This window comes from Mus pahari, chromosome 2 (genome assembly GCF_900095145.1).
Source record: "Mus pahari chromosome 2, PAHARI_EIJ_v1.1, whole genome shotgun sequence".
Classification (NCBI taxonomy): Eukaryota; Metazoa; Chordata; class Mammalia; order Rodentia; family Muridae; genus Mus; species Mus pahari.
The window spans coordinates 58,532,713-58,552,667 of record NC_034591.1 but is presented as its reverse complement, the minus strand read 5'-3'; the positions used below and the strand labels follow the sequence as shown (position 1 = coordinate 58,552,667).

Genomic DNA, 19,955 nt, shown 5'->3' with positions numbered 1-19,955 from the left:
TCAACTGAGGAATACCAAATGGCTGAGAAACACCTGAAAAAATGTTCAACATTCTTAATCATCAGGGAAATGCTAATCAAAACAACCCTGAGATCCTACCTCACACCAGTCAGAATGTCTAAGATCAAAAATTCAGGTGAGAGCAGATGCTGGCGAGGATGTGGAGAAAGAGGAACACTCCTTCATTGTTGGTGGGATTGCAAGCTTGTACAACCACTCTGGAAATCAGTCTGGCGGTTCCTCAGAAAATTGGACATAATACTACCGGAGGACCCAGCAATTCCTCTCCTGGTCATATACCCAGAAGATGTTCCAACTGGTAATAAGGACACATGCTCCACTATGTTTATAGCATCCTTATTTATAATAGCAAGAAGCTGGAAAGAACCCAGATGTTCCTCAACAGAGGAATGGATACAGAAAATGTGGTACTTTTACACAGTGGTGTACTACTCAGCAATTAAAAACAATGCATTCATTAGGGAAATGGATGTATCTGTAGGATATCATCCTGAGTGAGGTAACCCAATCACAAAGGAACACACATGATATGCACTCACTGATAAGCGGATATTAGCCCAGAAATTTAGAATATTCAAGATACAATTTGCAAAACACATGAAACTCAAGAAGAGGGAAGACCAAAGTGTGGATACTTCACTCCTTTTTAGAATGGGGAACAAAATACCCATGGAAGGAGTTACAGAGACAAAGTTCAGAGCTGAGACAGAAGAAAGGACCATCCAGAGACTGCCCCACCTGGGGATCCATCCCATATACAACCACCAAACCCAGACACTATTGCATNTGCCAGAAAGATTTTGCTGACAGGACCCTGATATAGCTCTCTTCTTGTGAAGCTATGCCAGTGCCTGGCAAATACATAAGTGGATGCTCACAGTCATGTATTGGATGGAACACAGGGTCCCTAATGAAGTAGCTAGAGAAAGTACCCAAGGAGCTTAATGGGTCTGCAACCCTATAGGAGGAACAACAATATGAAATAACCAGTACCCCCCAGAGCTGTGTCTCTAGTTGCATATGTAGCAGAGGATGGCCTAGTCGGCCATCAATGGGAGGAGAGTCCCTTGGTCTTGCGAAGATCATATGCCCCAGTACAGGGGAATGCCAGGGCAAGGAAGCGGGAGTGGGTGGGTTGGGGAGCAGGGTGGGGGGAGGTTATAGGGGGCTTTGGGCATAGCATTTGAAATGTAAATGAAGGAAATATCTAATTAAAAAAAAGAACTTTAGCTTTTCTTTAATCTTGAAAAAACAAAATGCAAGTATATTTAAGATATGACTAAGAAACAAACATGCAAATAGAGTAAAAAGAAGCCATGCCAAGCACTGGGCTTTGTCTTTCCATGTGTGATCTCATTTAGTCTCAGAGCAGCTGTATATGGCCTGGTGCTGCTGCTGCTGACTGCATTTAAGTAACTTTCCCAAGAGAACTGGCGTGGCTGACATATAAAGCTGTACTCTGAGATTGCAAGTCCCTGCCCATGTCTCATTCACTGAGCTTTTGAACTCTTACTTCAACCCCATGGAACTCCACACATAATACTAAATAATATAAATGATAATTGTGCATGCTGATGATTTCCAGATTTCATATCAATTAAGAAACAAAATCTTGCTATTAAAGGAAACAAAGAGAGCCAGCAAGATCTTGGGGTGTATGAAGCATCTGTGCAAACATGCAAACAGCTCAATCCCAGGGACCAATGGAGAGGTTGAAGGAAACTCCACACATGTGCCTTGGCATATGCACAACATGCATGCATGCGCACACATACACACCAGCACCACCACCACCACCACCACCACCACCACCACCACCACCACCATCATCATAAATATTAAAAAGGATGTATTTGGGGAACAATAAGTAACGCTATGGCCCTTGCAGCCTCATGTTCCCTTTTACTTTAGGATTATTGCTACATTAGGGCAGGTGTTATAGAAACATCCAGGAAAGTAAAACCATGCCCACCACTGTCAGATTCTCCTGTGCATGAGGAGGAGGAAAAGCATACACATTCTAACAGTTATGTAATGTGCTGAAGGGGAAGCTGTGGAAATGTGTGCCATGTTCTTAGAAGTAACTTGTATCACTTTTTGTAATCACCTAACTCAGTGTCTCCGTTCTTTCAGTTGTACTGTGGCAATAATCATCATAACCTGTAAAAGGTTGAGCACCTCCAGTCTGAAGTCTAAAGTGTTCCCAAATCTAAAATATGTCTGGTCCCAACTATCTTAGATGAGGTACATCCAACCTGCAGTCTCTGTGTCACTCTGATACTGAGGGGATTAAATGGGTTCATGCTTACCAAGTGTACTTAACAGTATCAGAACACAGAGTTAGCACTATTCCGTATTACTGTTGTTAACTAATTGGTTTCAACAAGTTATACTACTAAAAACAAGTCTGAAAGTAAAGTCACATGCCTTTAAACCCAGCACCCAGAAGGCAGAGGCAGGAAGATCTGAGTTCAAGGCTATCCTGCTAAATAGACTAAATTCTAAGACAGGCAAGGCCACACAGCAGAACCACATTTCAAAAAATAAAATGTCTGCTGGAAACAAAAGAATAGAAATTAGTATGTATCTAAAAATAAAATGTCCTTAGATACAAAGATTAATATTTGTAAATAGACATAAAATAGTATTAGTTTATAGTTAATAAATATGCTCACTTACTAGTTCATTTCTTGTTCCTGTTAATGGTATCTTTTTCTCATTCGCTTTTGACTATTGAACTTTTAACTTAAATTCATTCAAATTATACTTTCCATTAAAAAAAAAAGACTACTTAGTAACATTATTCCCTAAAAAAATCCTTATGTATTCTGAATTAAATATTAGGGTTAATTTCTTTATTACTAGTTGTAGTTAGAATCACAAAAGAATTTGAGGTGTAGAGTACATCATAAATAAGATTCACTGTGAGACAAATCCATTTTAAACTTTTTTTCTTTGTGTTTCTGGTTCTTGGTTTTTAGTTTTTGAGACAGGGTTTCTCTATGTAGCCCTGGCTGTTCTAGAACTCACTCTGTAGACCAGGCTGGCCTCAAACTCACAAAGTCTGCTCCTACCTCCTAGGTATTGGGATTAAAGGCATGCACATGCCACCACTGATGTTTTTGATAATGTAGATCTTCTTAGGTGACATTTCACCAAGTATATAAACTCTTGAGACTTGATTTATATTATCTGGTAGTGTCTTTAAAATACAAAGAACTTTATAAAGTAGATTGAGCTTTGTATATTTAATTGACTTTGGTGTTCTTTATTACTTCAAATACAGCTTGTATCTGAACATGCCTTTGAGATTCCAGACAATGTTAGACCTGGGCATCTTATTAAGGAACTTTCTAAAGTAATTCGAGCAATAGAGGTAAGAACAATGATCTGTGTCTGCTTGCTATCTGCCTTGAGAACCAAATAGATCTGCTACTGTGTTATGAATATTTAACCACTGACACATGTGAAGTAGAATGAGCCAAATTAGCTTTACAGATTTTAGGTGTATGATGTCTTATAGAGAAATTTAGAGTATTGTGTTATTATAAAACAACAGAGGCAGTTCCAGTTACTGTAAATTCTTTTTTAAGTTCCTACAAAAGTTCAAAAAAAGTTGCGTTTCGATCTATTTAGTTTCAGTTATCTACAGGCGAATGTCTATGAAGTACTTAGAAGAAGGGACAAAACAGTGATTGCGTGAAGCTTGCTTAGAAATAATAATTAGGGAATCTCTTTGCCAAAAATACTGGAGCAACTGAGGGGCTAAGGACTTTGATAAAAGCCCATAAAAATGTATGAGCTTTGTCAGTATTGAGACAAAAGGGGTTTACGTTGCAGTAGTTCTTCAGGAAAGTAGCTTGATTAGTGTGTACTTTAAAATAAGAGGAAATTCATTGGAAGCCATCATGTAATTTAACATCTTACATTAGTACTATATTTGTAGAATGGGAGGAGCTGGAGACATAGTTCAGCAGTTACAGGTTGGCTTACAACCAATGTCAAGAATGGTAGGCATTATACACCTGCAAAACATCAGTCATCTCTTTTTGTTCCTTGGTGCTGGGGACTGAACCCAGGGCCTCGTGCTTGTCAAGAATGTACTCTCTTCGTCTGAGCTACATCTCCAACCCCTAAGAATACCACAGTGCCAGCTTCACTATCCTTGGGTACAATAGTTAGTGATTTTCAGAGGTAGTACAAGTAACAGCATGTAAATGGGTTTCCTATCAAAAAGTTATCAAATATAAAATATATAAACATATTTTAATAAAATATATAGAATATTATCTGTAACTATATGTGCATATATATGTGTCTCATGCACAGTAAAACCAAAACAGAATAAACTCAAAATTAATTGTGGAGTAATCAGGAGTATCATTTCTGAAAATGTCAACTCCAACTTAATATCCTAAATCTAACTAAGATGGCAGCCCAGTGTGGTGGTGCATGCTTGTAATCCTAGTTCATGGAAGCTAAGGCCAGCTTCCCCCAGGCATCCCTTCCCCCAAGTCCTCCCCAAATAAAACAAGGAAATGTACTGTTCACAAAGTGTGTGGATGAAAGGGGAATAAAGGCCTCCAGAAAGCCGAGGCTTTGACGTTGTCTTAAGAATGTGCTTTGTTTTTTTTATGGTTGATTGTTTAGTCAAGTATATATATAAGAGCCTTTTCATAAAACGTGCTCTGAATTTGATTCTTCTAGGAGGAAAATGGCAAACCAGTTAAATCTCAGGGAATTCCTTCTGTGTGTCCAGTTTCACGGCCTTCAAATGAGGCATCTCCACCATATCATTCCCGGAGAAAGATGAGGAAACTTCGAGATCATAATGTCCGAACTCCTTCTAACCTTGACATTCTTGAGCTCCATACAAGGGAAGTTCTCAAAAGATTAGAGATGTGTCCATGGGAGGAGGCAAGTATATATCATGTTCAAAAGAACACTCAGTACATGTAACAATACAGCTGGTTTCTAATGTAGATTTATAGATACTATTATTTTTGTCTGTGGGAGTCCATGAAGTCTAGTCTTTTTAGACAACAGTGTGGTATTAAGGTGCCTAGATTTCATTAATTTGCTGACATGTTTAGGACTCAATAAATAAAATTAATAAGTGTTTATCCAAATAATCATGTGCTCTTCTGGACTCTGAAGAAGATGCAAGAACAAGCAAAGTCGAGTCCTGCCCTCATGTAGCTTTTTGTCAAAGTTTTAAGTTGGAAGATAGGACATAGATTAAAATAGTAGCATTTCAAGATGGGCATGATGGTACATGCCTGTAATCCTAGCACTTGGGAGGTAACTCAGACCCAAAAGGACATGCATGGTGTAATAAGTAGATATTAGACAAAAAGAAAAATAATAATAATAAAGTAAAGAATACCCAAGATACAGTCCACAGAACTTACAAAGGTCAACAAGCTGAAGGGCCCAAGTGAGGACGCCTCAGTCCAACTTTGGGGGGCAGAGGGAGAGGTAAGAGGATTGTTGCAAGTTAAGGCCAGCTTGGGCTACAATGGTGAAACCCTTTCTCGAACAAATAGCAGCAACAAAATATATGTTTCTAATGCTGAGTGTTTTGAGGGAGCCCCAAAACAGTAGTGGTTGACTGCTTTGCTGAAGTGCTCATAATACCTTTCAGGGGTTGATGTTTGAACTGACAGGTGTCAAATAAACACACAGTATTGCTAGCCAAGGAAGATAAATACAGAAAGCCTGTCCTTAGCCAACAGCAACCAGTGGAACAATCAGAATGGGAGACTTTTAGAATAAATATGTTTAGGTTGGAGAAGTTCTGGTATACTGGACAGAGGCAGGAGGGTGTGGAGTAGTGATACCTCGATAAACCATGCTACTGAGTTTGTGATAGGATTTGTTCACCCATAATTTTACATCATAAGCATAGGGTTGACAGTTAGTTGAAAATACAATAGAGGTGTTGCTGAGTTAAAATGCTAAGTTAGTCATTATAACCTTACATATTTTTATATTTGTTATTATTATGTTGTTTTAAGATTAAATGGTTCTGAACCTACTTAATACATATAGTTATTTTGGGAACTTACTATGAAAGATCTCAAAGAGGAAGTAATGTTTTATACATTAAAAAACCAGCTCCTATTATCTCTTTTTGTTTGTGGTGGCTCTTGGGCCTAGTGGTGGTTGTGTGGATGTAGTCTTGGTGGGAAGGAGGAGGTCAAGGTTAGGGTGAGTGGGAAGGTCTCCTGCTATACTTTAGTAAGTAGAAGCAGCCAAGGAACATGAGATTGCTTAAAGCTGTATGACTCCAACCCTTTAGTACCCACAAAAAGGGCCTGCGTTTGGATTTGCTTTATGCAGATTTTGCATTTTATATTAGAAAATACATTTATTGCTAAATTGCCCTGAGCTCTGGATTATGGGACACTGAGATATCCCAAATCCCTGGATGGCTACCCATCCCTTTACAAGGCAGGCAGGACCATGGAAGAAGGGATAGTAAACAGTCCTTTTTAATTGAATAGGCCTACCTGAAGGCAGAGATTAAAGTAAGTTCTGCTTTGTACTTTAAGGACCTACTGAGCTCTAAACTGAATGGAAAATTCAACAAACATCTCCAGCCATCTTCCACGGTACCTGAGTGGAGAGCAAAAGATAATGATCTACGATTACTGCTGACAAATGGAAGAATAATTAAGTATGTAAATATATTAAAGTATCAGATTAATTTTTGATGGATCCCCTTTTGTCCATACAATGCCAACACTACTGCATAGACAATTAATTGTATTAGAGAAAAGGGTCTCAATTCTCTGCTACATCTGAATGGAGGGGAAGGGACTACAGAGCATTGCTCTACTTTTGATCAGTTATTTTTCCTCTGTGGCACAGAGATGACAGACAGCTGTTTGCAGATCGGAGTCTTTATACAGCAGATAGTGAAAATGAAGAAGACCAAAAACCAACAAAGAATGCAGACATGAAGACAGAACAGAGCTCAGGAAGAGAGGAGGCTGAAAGTCAAGGATCTCCCAAACCACTTAATAGTATGTGTTCCTCCTTGTGCTATATGGCAGTAGGTAACTTGCTAGTATTTGAATTTGTTGTAGGATTGAAAATGTTTGCATTTATAATACTGTTGGAAAAGCTGATGTTTTGAGTAGTTCATTAATCTGCAAGGTGCTGAATGTGAGTGTCAAGTATAGTAGATAGGGATAGATTACCAGTAAATAGGTATGTGGGAGTTGCAAGCCTTAGATAGATTCACTGTTTTTAAAGTCATTTAAAAGCTCATGATGCTTCATGGCCTCTACTGTCCCAAGTGAGTTTCAAGTTTAACTTAACTTGACATGAGGTAACATGTCTTTCATTCTCATAATTAAGAGACATCTGGTTGGCTGATCTATATCTAGTGGGAATCCAGGTTGTATGATGCTATTTGATACATGTTGACAGGAGGCTTCTAATGGTGCATTGATTGGTTATTGACAAATAAAATAATGATAGGACTATCAAACACTGTAGTAATATCACCTTCTCTTTGAAGTCTTTGTTCTTTGAATAAAGTCTTAATTCCTAAACAGTTTTTGGGAAGAAAGAACAGTATATAGCTTTCCATTTAAAACATGATTAAAATCAACATTTTATCTTTGTTATGAAAGTATTCTGTAATGAATATTATTGAATTCATTTTAGTTTCCACTAATTCCCAGTAAGACTGGTCCTCTGTAGTTGGTAGTTATTACGTCAGGGCAAGGCAGTGCATCACTGAGAGCTGATAGAAGAGTTGCTATGCAGTGGTGCTTGCGGAAGAGAAAGGCAGTGTTCTGAGAGCCCAGATAATAAACTGCTTGAAACCATGGTCCATCCATAAATGCTCTGGAGCTTTGAAAGTTGCCTTTTTTTTTTTTTTCCTAGTGAGAAAACCAAGGGAAAGGGAAAGTCAGAAGCAGTTTGTAGTCAGTTAAAACAATTTTTTGTTTTGTTTTTTTTTTCTGGAAAAAGAAATACCACAAATATTCTAAGGACATACATCAGTCAGCTTGTATCTTGGTCAATTAGAAAAAAAATGGGAAATTAAAATCATTAAGAAAAGAGGAATGGAGCTAGAAAGTTACCTTGAAACTGTGTATACTTTAGAGGTCATGACTGTTTCTTGCCCCTCTGATCTTCACCAGGAATCTTTTCAAGTGTGAGATCGGAACTCAGGAGTAGACCGTCAGAGTATTCTGATGTTTCTGATTCAGAAGACTCTGGACCTGATTGCACTGCACTGGTATGTGTCATGGGTGGGGTAAGGACCACCGTGTGGTGTCACCTGGAGGAGAAATGTTGATGACAGCTTTCCCACAGCTTGTCACTGCTCTGTGTGTGCACATCATCCGGTGACGGTCATGCTCATAATCATTTCTGTGTGGCTGTGGTAAGGGGTGGAGGGAGAAATACTGCTGCTTATGTTTCTGACAGGCCGTATTCTACCTTTAAGTCTGTAACTGTGTGCTTTGTATTTAGGTATTAGATTATTATTGCTAGAGATTTTCAAATTTTGATATGAAATATAATTAAGATTCTAACTTGTGTACAGCCTTAGTTTCTTTTTAGCTTTGTTTCTATTTATTATTTCAGAAAATTAATTTTGCCACTGAAGATTCTGAAAGTTCAGGTGATGAAAAGAAACATGAAATAACATCCCACTTTAAAGAGGAGTCTGATCTAGTGAGGCACCTCCTTCAGAAGAGCCAGAAGCCATCTAGACAGGAAATCCCAGCTAAAAGGTGGGCTTGCTGATGGTAGTGGTAGTTTTACATTAGGATGTAAATGCTGTGAAAGTTTTCAAGTATACTGATGATTTTATCAGAAAAAAATACACCATTGTGTTTTGAATCACCTGCTCCTTAGGGAATGTCCTACCTCGACGAGCACCGAGGAAGAAGCTATTCAGGGAATGCTGTCCATGGCGGGGTTGCACTATTCCTCGTGTTTACAAAGGCAGATACAAAGCACAGATTGCAGTGGTGAGAAGAATTCTCTCCAGGATCCCAGCAGCTGCCACAGCAGTAACCCTGAATTTAGGCCATTGTATCGCTGCAATAAACCAGTGGAATTTGGTAAGAAACACAAAATCAGTCTTTGAAAAGTAATATATGACTCTACACTCAGTAGTGCTGTGATATTATTGAGGTTAGAGATAATATGGATAAGGACTGTCTACTGTAAGAAGGACTTTATATAGTCACGTAAGGTGAAAGCATAACTCAAAATTAGGGTCAGCAAGGTGGCTCAGTGGGCTCGCTAACCAAGCTCCTGACAACCTGAGTTTGATCCCCAGAACCCACATGGTGGAAGGAAGGAGCCAACTGCCACAAGTTATCTCCACACATGTGCTGTGGTATACGTGTACCTACATACAACAGTTAGCTAAAATGTAACTTAAATGTTAAAACTCAGCCGGGCGTGGTGGCGCACGCCTTTAATCTCAGCACTTGGGAGGCAGAGGCAGGCAGATTTCTGAGTCTGAGGCCAGCCTGGTCTACAGAGTGAGTTCCAGGACAGCCAGGACTGCACAGAGAAACCCTGTCTCGAAAAACCAAACCAAACCAAACCAAACCAAACCAAACCAAACCAAACCAAACCAAACCAAACCAAACAAACAAACAAAGTTAAAACTCAAAATGTAAATGACTTAGGGCTGAGTATTATGTTCTCAGGCCTAATTCTACCATTGCTCTTGCAAAGATAGTCTTGTTTTCCAGTTACCGATTGTAAGAGCTCCCAGAGTGGAAGGAATGTCTGGTGTTCTAAATGGTCTGCAATCCATTCATTTTCCTTTTAGGAGAGGAGAAACAAGTTTTGGGTAGTTTTTTTCTGAGGTTATGCTTTCTCAAACTCTTTGAAAAGGAAATATTAGGAAAAGAGTGGACACAGCATGTCAGTAATGCCACCTAGTGTTCTCCATGCTTTAAGAGGAAAAAACATGATTTCCCCAAAATCTTAGGATGGAGAAAAAAAACAAGTAGCAATTGTGTTCAGTCACACATGATTGGGGCCATCTATGTACTAGGATCTTGACCTCCATTTTACATGAAAAGGAAATATGATTTGATGAGATTAATTTCGTTTGTACACACTTTACATAGCTATTCAAATTTGTTGGAATTTGAACCCAAGACCACTTGATCCCCAAATCTTTGCATATTGTGTAAGAGCCAAGTGAAGCTTGGAAAGGTTTAATAGAATTGTTACTTGGAAGACCTCAAATTTAAATCTGGTCTCCCTGTCTTTCTCTGCTCCATTTTGCCTTCCTATACTCCATTTGACCCCTTAATGCAAGGAAATATATACTTTTGTCCTCATGGAAAATGTCATTTTAGAGACATATGTATTGCCTTTGCAATACATGGCCATAGTACCTTACTGTAGATCTTCTAGCATCTAGCACAAAACTTGTCATATAAAGACAGTTTTAAGAAAATTGAAAGAAATAGCAAGTTTGGTTGTGAGTTGCTAACTGTGGGTTTTGTTTAAGGAGTATAGTGAAATCAAAGATATGTGAATAAATAGTTAATGTCTAAACAAAATGTCAGCATACATGTGCTTTCACTTGTAAGCACTAGGCTAGTTTTGTTTAAAAGTTTTTTGCAAAGATAATTTAATCAAAACTTCTTTCTAGGATACCATGCCAAGGCTGAAGATCAGGATTTGATGACTTCTTGGAATAAACAGTTTGATCGAACTTCCAGATTTAATGCTCAGGTATATTCCAAAGTAGAAATATGAAGAGGAGATTTAGAATATTCAATATCCTTTAAAAAACAAACAAAACTTCTTGTAGCCGGGCGTGTGGTGCACGCCTTTAATCCCAGCACTCGGGAGGCAGAGGCAGGCGGATTTCTGAGTTTGAGGTCAGCCTGGTCTACAGAGTGAGTTCCAGGATAGCCAGGGCTATACAGAGGAAACCCTGTCTTGAAAAATAAATTAAAAACAAACAAACAAACAAAAAAACCCAAAAAACTTCTTGTAACTGTTTAAATTCCTTTCTCTTTTGATGTTGGTTATGACCTCTTAGTTAATTTCAAGACTAATCAGTAACATCTGTTTCCTTACAAATTGACTCGATTATCAAGAGTCTGAAAGAGGTCTTCTACTTAAAAGAAAAACCAGGCTTGTGCCTTGGCTCTTGGAACTTTTTCTAGCAACTATAGTAGAGGTGAACCTTATACAAACTGAGTTATAAAAATTAGGGGGGCCAGTTGGTAAAGGTGCCTGTTATGTACCTTAGTGGCCTAGGTATTCCTGGGACCCACACAGTAGGAGGAGTGAAGTAATTTTTCTGAAAAGGTGGGGTGCATTACATTGAGAACCTGTGATGAGTCAGGGAGACTGTGGGTTCTCTGCTTCTGTTTATGGGAGAGTAGGCAGCATCTCTGCTGGTTCCATCTTGACTTAGGAACTAATCTTCCAAACCTTTATGTCTTTTATAGACATGATCTGACCATCATGAAGGGTGGGGGTCTGTCTAGTGCTCGTTAGAGCACTTGGCATTGAGGCTGATGGCCAGAGTTTGATACTTGGGACTTACATGGTAGAAGGAGAGAACCAACTCCCATAAGTTATCCTCTGGCCTCCACACATGTATTCTGATGTTTGGGTAGACACACACACACACACACACACACACACACACACACACGGGAGGGGTAGGGAGGGGGAAAGAGAGAGAGAGAAGAAAAAAAGAAAAGCAAAATTGACTAGTTTATTTTGCTAATGCAGAGAAAGCTTTAAATTCCACATTTATCTGAAATCTGAAAAATTTAGCTACATTTCTTTTTTTCTTTATTTAGGACTTAAGTAGAAGCCAGAAACACATCAAAAAAGAAAGCTCTTCAGAACTCAGTCAGAAGGCACAAAGCAGGCACTGTGTGGACAGCAATAACTCGAGCATTCAGAATGGAAAGTACACGCTGAATCCCAGCTTGGTTTCATGCCAGATAAGTAATGGCAGTCTGAGCCCAGAAAGGCCTATTGGGGAAACTTCTTTTTCAGTGCCCCTTCACCCAACCAAGAGACCTGCATCAAACCCACCACCTATCAGCAACCAGGCAACAAAAGGTAACTGTATTTGGTTAATGTGTATTTGTAACTGTGTGAAGGCAGCTGTAGTAAGTGGGGACACTCTAGAACAATGGTTCTCAACCTTCCTAATGTTGCAACTGATTAATACAGTTCCTCACATTATGGTGACCTCCAACCATAGAATTTTTTTTAATTTTTTTTTTTAAGATTTATTTATTTATTATTTGTAAGTACACTGTAGCTGTCTTCAGATACTCCAGAAGAGGGCACCAGATCTCGTTATGGATGGTTGTGAGCCACCATGTGGTTGCTGGGATTTGAACTCAGGACCTTTGGAAGAGCAGTCGGGTGCTCTTACCTGCTGAGCCATCTCACCAGCCCCCCATAGAATTATTTTTATTGCTACTTCAAAACTGTAATTTTTCTAATGTTATGAATCAAACAAATGTAAATATTTGTTTTCTGATGGTCTCCGGCAAGCCCTGTGAAAGTGTTACTTGACCCTCAAAAGGGGTTGTAACCCAGAGGTTAAGAATCAGTACTTTAACAACAGCATGATAGCAATGGGTACAAGCCACATATGGGTGTGGTAACGATGAGAGGGTACTTGAGCGAATCCCAAGGGAAAGGATTGTTTTTCTGTGGCTCAGGAAGAAGCAGATCCTTAAAGAGGATGAGGTGTTTGCCAGGCTTGAGGTAAGGGAGGTTGCAGAATAAACAATGAAAATAGAGGAGAGAACATGACTGAGACACAGGAGGGCATGGTTCCTGGGAATGCATCAAGTTGCAGTTCACTTGGTTGCTGAAACATAGTTTGGAAGGACAGTGGCCTTCTCTTTTGTGTGTGTGATAAAGTGGAAGGGTTTTAAAGCATGACTTTCAGAGATGAGACCGCTTTTGGAACACGCAACAAGCTTGTTTACTACAAAGCTTTCTGTTTTAAGTCTTAAGTCTTCCAGGTATTATATGACAAATATACTTTTTATGAGTATTAAGAGTGTTGTTGTTTTATAGGTAAACGTCCAAAAAAAGGAATGGCAACAGCCAAACAACGACTTGGGAAGATTCTGAAATTGAACAGAAATGGCCATGCTCGCTTCTTCGTGTGACAGAGCTGCTATTACAGTCACTCTTCCCTTTGGATGCCAGTCTCGGGGCGTGGAAGCCTGGAGTTTCCCCCACCCCCTGCCTGGAGCAGTTTGTGTGTACAGTAAGAATACTGCCTGAAGAACCGAATGGACCTGATGCTGCATTTTCACTGTGCCACACCCACTCAGCAATAATCCTTGGACCTGGTGGGGAGAGGAAGGCAGAGGGTAGTAGAACCTTAAAAAGAGACCTTGAACTGGAGAGGGGTCTCTTGTCAGGGCTTGAATTTAATTTTGTTGTTGGTAGTGTCTTGATTTTTTTTTCAGTAGTAGGATAAAGAATTATCAATAATTTATTTAACAGATTTTTTTTTTTTTAAAGTTAACAGCTTTTAAATTCTTTCTTTTTTTTTTTAAAGCTATTTATTTGGAAGATTTCTGGAGAAATATCTCACTAATTTAGATTTAAGAATGTGAAGGTTTTTAAATTATTTTTGATAGTGTGCGTGTTACCTGTGGAGAAGAGCCACGGTAACGGTAGCTAGTCTGGACTCTTAAATTTGATATTCAGGTTAAAGTCTTAAACAGGGATTTGATGCATTAATTATTTTAAATTAAGATGTATATGAAATCATTTTATTTTATATATTTCATGTTTTTTATAAGCTATTAGCTTCGCTTTTGCTAACATCCAAGGTGCATACTATAATCCAGGTTGATTCCCTTAGACCCCACCTTCCTTCTGCAGCCCAGTCCCCAATGTTTTGAGATAACCCAAGACTCTTCTCTTTGCAGGGAAACATGTTCATAGCCAATGTTAAAGAACCACATATAAGAGTCCTCATTTCTCATTTTTTTTTGACATTGTAGTTTTCTTCTATAAGTAACGAATCTGGCTTGTTTCATTTTCATTTTTCCGGGTCCCAAAGAGAACAGCTTTAATGTCTTTTTCCTGCTTATGGGGAAAGTATAAGTTTGGTTAAAATGTCATGTTTGTCGTTTTTTCCAAAAACCTTTATAATTACAGAGGGCCTTCTTCAATACTGCTGGTGTTGGAAGAGCCAACATCTATCACAGGCTATATCCTACCACGCTTTTATTATCTAGACATCATTTTTTTAAGAAATACAATTTGACTTAGGATGTTCAAATCTGCATAAAAGCCGTAATATATACCATATTAAGTTGTATAATAGCAAGCATGTTGGAATAGATCTTTGTGTGTGTGTGTGTGTGCGTGCGTGCGTGCTACTTTTTTATTTTTTAATTTTCTGAAGAATTATTTCAATACAGATTTGGAGTAAAATGGGTGCTTTTGCAGTTTCTTCCATATGTCTTGGCTAGTAGGATATGGAGGTTAAGTGTCTGGTTGAACTTTAAGATAATAATTTATCTCCTTTATGTACAATTTTTACTTAAATGCAATTTCTCAGTGGCTTATAATAGTTTTTAGTATCTCCATTTTCCTCTCATGACATAAAAATAAATTGATATTGGGGGTCTGATGATACCACATTTTACAAATTCCTACAAAGACAATATAGGCAAATAACATGAAATTTATTTTTATGGAGAAATATGGCTATATAATGGATTTGTTCTTTTCAATTCAGCAAGGTAGGTAGACGTTTTCTTCTGTATTAAGCATTAAGTTGAAAGGAAATAATTATGCACCATTATCTTTCATAGTTGCATTCAAAATATGTATTTCCAAAGAAAAACATTTCTTATTCTGTCTCTTTTACAATAGTTAATGGGATAAGGAAGTTACTAATTCACCTTCTGGTCCAGACGATCTGGATCAGCGTTTCCATTGTATTTTGAGTGTGAGGAAGAAGGGTTTTTATGGAGTTCTTAGTTAGTACTGTAGACAGCATCACTAGCCCTGCCTACACGGTGCCATAGCTAGTGAGAGAGGGATACAGTCTGCTGGTTGTTGTATTTCAACATGCAGAATTCTGAATGTCACCTTTCCACAATATATCACTGTGATGTCTTAGTTTTCTGTTTTATTGTTAGATCACATATTTTTATTTGGGTTAAAAAGTAATAGTGATGACTTCTTTTCTCAGTTATGATCTAGATTTATTTTAAACAACTCAAAATATTTTAATTATTTTGTTTTTTGGCCTTAAAAAATCAAAATTTATTCTTATGAATTAAATTGTGGCCAATGTCTTCCCTGTGCCCTTAGGCTGATAAACACTAATTTTGGGTTGCCACATATGTAGTGTTTTAAATGACAGTTTTGTGGATTCATTTTTTAAAATCATTTTAGACTATTAATGGACTAAATTACAAAACTTTTAGCCAGTTGATATAGCCACTATGAAAGAATCCATGTATCTTTCTTCATTGATAAAAATTCAGCTACACAGCCAATGATTTTTCTAGTCAAACTTCTTCTAAAGTTCTCCATCTGTGGTGTGTCCTTTTCTCATAGAAATGGCTGGACTTTGAAGTGTGACTACTGCTAGGATCTGGGCTCAGTAATAGGTAGTCTCTGTCTTTCCCATATTTTCACAAGTAGTATACTGCAGCTTAAGTCAGAAGACAGTGGTGATAGCATTTAGTTAGCTATAAGCAAATAAAATGTGTAAAATTGAGAAATAGTGACTTAGCACATGCAGCTTTAATAGTAGTGGTGATCCTGTCTTAATTCAGCTAAGTGACCCTTAACCTGGGATCTACTGTACTGTAATTTTCAACACTATATAATATTATGCTCCCCAGTATTGGTGAATGATTAGCAATACAAAACTGGCAGCTTAGTAGTTCAGGATCTTTGGAATACATTTAAATTCATAAATGAAGTTTATTTTTGAAGCACACGATTCAAATCATAAACTCAGAGGAGACAAGTTCATCTATATGGCTAAATACTTAGCTTGAATACTCTTCTGTAGTTTACTAATCCTAGTTAATTCCTTTTCCATGTATTTTACTGTACTTATTCATAAGCGATCAGCAGGTATTATCAGACACTTACTGAGTGCTCAGAAGTAGTGAGTACTGTGAGGAACCTCAGGTTCAGTTTTGTCTGCCCGTGAAGGTGTCTTCTCCAGGAGGTTTGCAGTGTTGTTTTGACTTCTAAACAAAGTTGAGCAGAAGGTGGCCTATTTGTAAACAGAACAAACAAAACAAAATCCAACTTCATTAGTTTCAATGAGATATACCACTGTAGAAGTGGAAATGTTTAAAAACAAAATACTCATGTTCTTTAACATTTAAGAAAAATTCTAGCCTGGCAGTGGTGGTGCAGGCCTTTAATCCCAGCACTTGGGAGGCAGACAGAGGCAGGTGGATTTCTGAGTTTGAGGCCACCCTGGTCTACAGAGTGAGTTCCAGGACAGCCAGGGCTACACAGAGAAACCCTGTCTCGGGAAACGAGGAAAAAAGAAAAGAAAAATTCTATTAGTCATTTCTGTATGGTATACAAAAATGTATACCATGTATATATGTATGTATGGAAGGAAGCAAAAGACCTGTATTTTAGCCCATGTTTGCCAGTTATCAGCCAAGCAATGCTGAGTCAGTAGATTATTCTGAGTCTTATTTTTTTAAGTCCCAGTTTTCTTGTTTGTGAGTGTGGATTAAAAACTACTCAATGAAGAACAGCATTCTTCGGGAATTATGTTATGTCATACTTGGTTAATTATTAAGTTACAACTGATGATGAGTGTACCTTCCGAGAGTATTTTAAGTGAAAATGTACACCCAGGGCATGCTATCTAAAAATCTGACAAATTCCTAACAAGGTGCTGAATTAGAATCAGGTTTTATCCTTGAAGTGAAAGAAAAAGAAATGAGCTTCTTTGTGGACAGATGAGTGAGAACATCCATCAAGTCATCGGTGGTTATTTAGCATAACAGAGGAGCTAGCTTTAGGTTTTTCTCAAAGAGGAATTGGTAAATACTCTCCTCTACATCTGGCCTACTCTGTAGGTACTAAAGATAAAGGAGGTGGTAAATTTAAAATGATTTAGCAGGTACCCATGGAGCTAGGGGAAAAATAAGGTGATCAGGAAAAACCATTTCAAAGGCAGTTGTGGGTTAGGTACTATGACAGCCCAGGGAGAGAGGGAAGTCAGAAGTAGTATAGAAAGGAGACTCACCTTGATGTGTTCGAAAATGAGTGTCCACTTGCTTCAGATGTTCTGCAGTGTGAGACAGTCCCTGGGAATCGGTGGGAATCATGATGGCCTAGTATACTGCTGCCAGAAAGACACCACAGCAAATGTGCATTTTTGCTATTCACATGGAAACATGAAACTTCATAATGCAAATCTAAGTATTTCTTAAAAATTCATTTTTCCCATTATAAAACTAATTGCTCCCTATGTAAAAGAGAAGGTCTCGCCTTTCCTATGTGCAAGGCCCTGGAACTTGATCCCTAGCACCACAAAGAGATCAAGAGGAGCTAAGGCTTTTAGACTGTTACGGGTATCCTAGACTTTCATCTAATACAATCTCAAAGAATCACACATTATAACTTTTGTCTAGGGAGAGCTAGCTAGTCAATAAGGGTGATCAGTATAACCCAGAGAGGATAGATTTGCTTAGAGACACCAGTGGCTTTGGGATCTCTGGTACCTTATTTTCTTACATGGACCACATTCTTTGACACTGCAGCCTCTGCTTGTCTTGTAGACACTGTCCATATATGTTATTGAAGCTAGACAAAGAGAATTATACTCCCTGAATTGCTATTATGCGTAGTTACCCTTCATACTATAGCCTTATTCCTAACTCTTCTTATTTTGCTTTCATGCTGTAAGTGAAAACAAATATTTGATACCCTTTCTAGAAACATTTTTTTTTAAAGGTTTTTAAGACGTAAATGTCTATTTCCAAAGCATCTGGCATATCATCAGTACCACAGCTTTATTCTTCTATAGTAAGTCTCCCCTCTTTACTGGGGAGAAACAAAAAATTCTCACTGGAGAAACCTTTAGGTTCCCTGTCACCTCTGGTGCCCTTCTAGTTTCTTAAGGCTTTGTCTTAACTGTGATATTACACTTAGGTTTAAAACCTCTTAAAGGTGTATTCGATGATTCTTCCAACCAATGTATCTGCTCTGCACTATTCATTAATGGAACCCTGGCTACCACGTAGCCCCTGACCTCCAAGTAGTTTACCTATGCAAGACCTGTGATACTCTGGATTCATTTTCCATTACAGAAAGCAGTCATTAATGTGAATTAATCATAAAGATTTGTCTTCAATTTTTTTCCTTTTTTTTTTCTCAAAATATCAGCTATTTTCCCTCTGTATTTTTTACCAAAACAATTATCATAAGTGCTAGGATATATACTATTTTGCAGGAATAAAATAACCAAGACATATTTCTTTGGTGGATTTTGTTTTGTAAGAAATGCCAGCACTAACTATATAGAGTTGATTCTTTGCCTAGAATAATTTTTTCCCTTTTAAGAGTCATAAGTAACATTTTATTTTCACAAAGCATGCATATAACTTACAGAATATAGTCAGGGACCTGAGGTGTAACTTGCTAAGTGAACCCCAAGGTTATTTTATCTTGCAAAAGAAACCTAAACCAAACTAAGGGCCTTACAGTTTATGGTTAGACTGAATCAAATGCTGTAACCTCAGTTTTTCCAAAAACAGCTCTTGGCTGCACAAGCAAGTCATGCAGTTGTTAAGTATGAAATAGCACTGATAGGAAATGCATGTGCATCTTTGCAGACTGTATTTCCTTTGGAAAAAACTTTTCTACTTTTAATATAATTAAGCCATAACAGTTTCATGCTGTGGAAAGGATGAAAAGGTTCATTTTAAGAGATTATATAGTATGAACTTTCACATTTATTGTGAAACATCTAACTTTGCCAGTGTTCAGCAAGTTTTCTTTTGGGGTGTTGAAGGGTGGTAATGGGGAGGGGTAGTGTTGGTTTTAGGGGTTTTAACTCTGTGAAATTTGAAATCAGGACAGTTGTTGGCTATGGTACTTACTAGTTTTGTAGTAATGTTTTGCTAGCCTGACTTTCCTTACAGGTTTTTATGTCCATGGTCCCCAGTGACTGTTACTCTTGTTTGGGGTGTGTGCATAGTAGTGTCTCATCTGTGTGTAGGCAGTCAGTGTTCTTTGACTACAGAAGCACACTGTGTGACAATGGAAGAGGGTGTGGCTGGGAGTGGGATGCTGAAGCTTTAAGAGCATTTGTTTTTATTCAGAACAGTATTTCCCATCTTTTGCCTGCAGGCAGGGAAAGTGTACAGTATTTATTTTGTTTCTGTTTTACTCTGAATTTGTAAGTCTCTAAGTAGCTTATATTATTATTATAGGGAAGATAAGCGACTTGCTTAAAGTTGTATTTAGTATTCTTACTTTCTAATTTCTGTATTTTAAAAATATTGAAATTAAAATTGTATTACTTTTGTTCTGATTTTTTTAGCACTCAGTGTATTCTTTGCTCATTTTGTCTAAAAGTATAAATGTTGAAAGTTGTATAAAAATGTCTGAAAGAAAAAAATCTGAATTCTATATACAATTCTGACTTGCTGTTCCCTTTTTCTGAATCTCAAGACACTAGAATGTAGAAAACTGTTTTGTGTTCTTACTATTTCTGAGGATTTTAAATGTGAAAAGTAACATCTTATTATTTCACTAGAGGTACTACTGGGGAAGAGTGATGGCCAAGAGGGAAGACTGAGTGACTGGTGAGATGAGATGCAGAGAGAAATAGATGTGAGGGTTTCTCTAGTTTTTTTTTTTTTTTTTTTTTTTTTTTTTTTTTTTTTTTTTTTTTTTTTTTTTTTTTTTTTTTTTTT

The 19,955-nt window shown here is 37.8% G+C and overlaps 1 protein-coding gene and 1 long non-coding RNA gene across 2 annotated transcripts in view; one reads left to right on the top strand and one right to left on the bottom strand.

The window, feature by feature from the left end:
- Nucleotides 1–14,014, top strand: part of Kdm7a (lysine demethylase 7A) — a 67,739-nt gene extending 53,725 nt beyond the window's left edge. Inside the window, exons 11-20 of the mRNA XM_021190664.1 lie at nt 3,308–3,397; nt 4,729–4,938; nt 6,576–6,700; nt 6,895–7,049; nt 8,181–8,278; nt 8,629–8,777; nt 8,902–9,110; nt 10,673–10,755; nt 11,844–12,111; nt 13,090–14,014. Of these exons, the coding sequence (XP_021046323.1) occupies nt 3,308–3,397; nt 4,729–4,938; nt 6,576–6,700; nt 6,895–7,049; nt 8,181–8,278; nt 8,629–8,777; nt 8,902–9,110; nt 10,673–10,755; nt 11,844–12,111; nt 13,090–13,184 (1,482 nt within the window). The 3' untranslated portion in view covers nt 13,185–14,014. The remainder of the gene's footprint in view (nt 1–3,307; nt 3,398–4,728; nt 4,939–6,575; nt 6,701–6,894; nt 7,050–8,180; nt 8,279–8,628; nt 8,778–8,901; nt 9,111–10,672; nt 10,756–11,843; nt 12,112–13,089) is intronic.
- Nucleotides 9,012–17,401, bottom strand: LOC115063135. The gene is made up of 3 exons (XR_003843016.1): nt 17,279–17,401; nt 16,153–16,279; nt 9,012–9,087 (listed from the first exon to the last, which is right to left on the bottom strand). It is a non-coding gene; the product is annotated as an uncharacterized LOC115063135 (long non-coding RNA).
- Between the last annotated feature and the right edge of the window lie 2,554 nt (nt 17,402–19,955).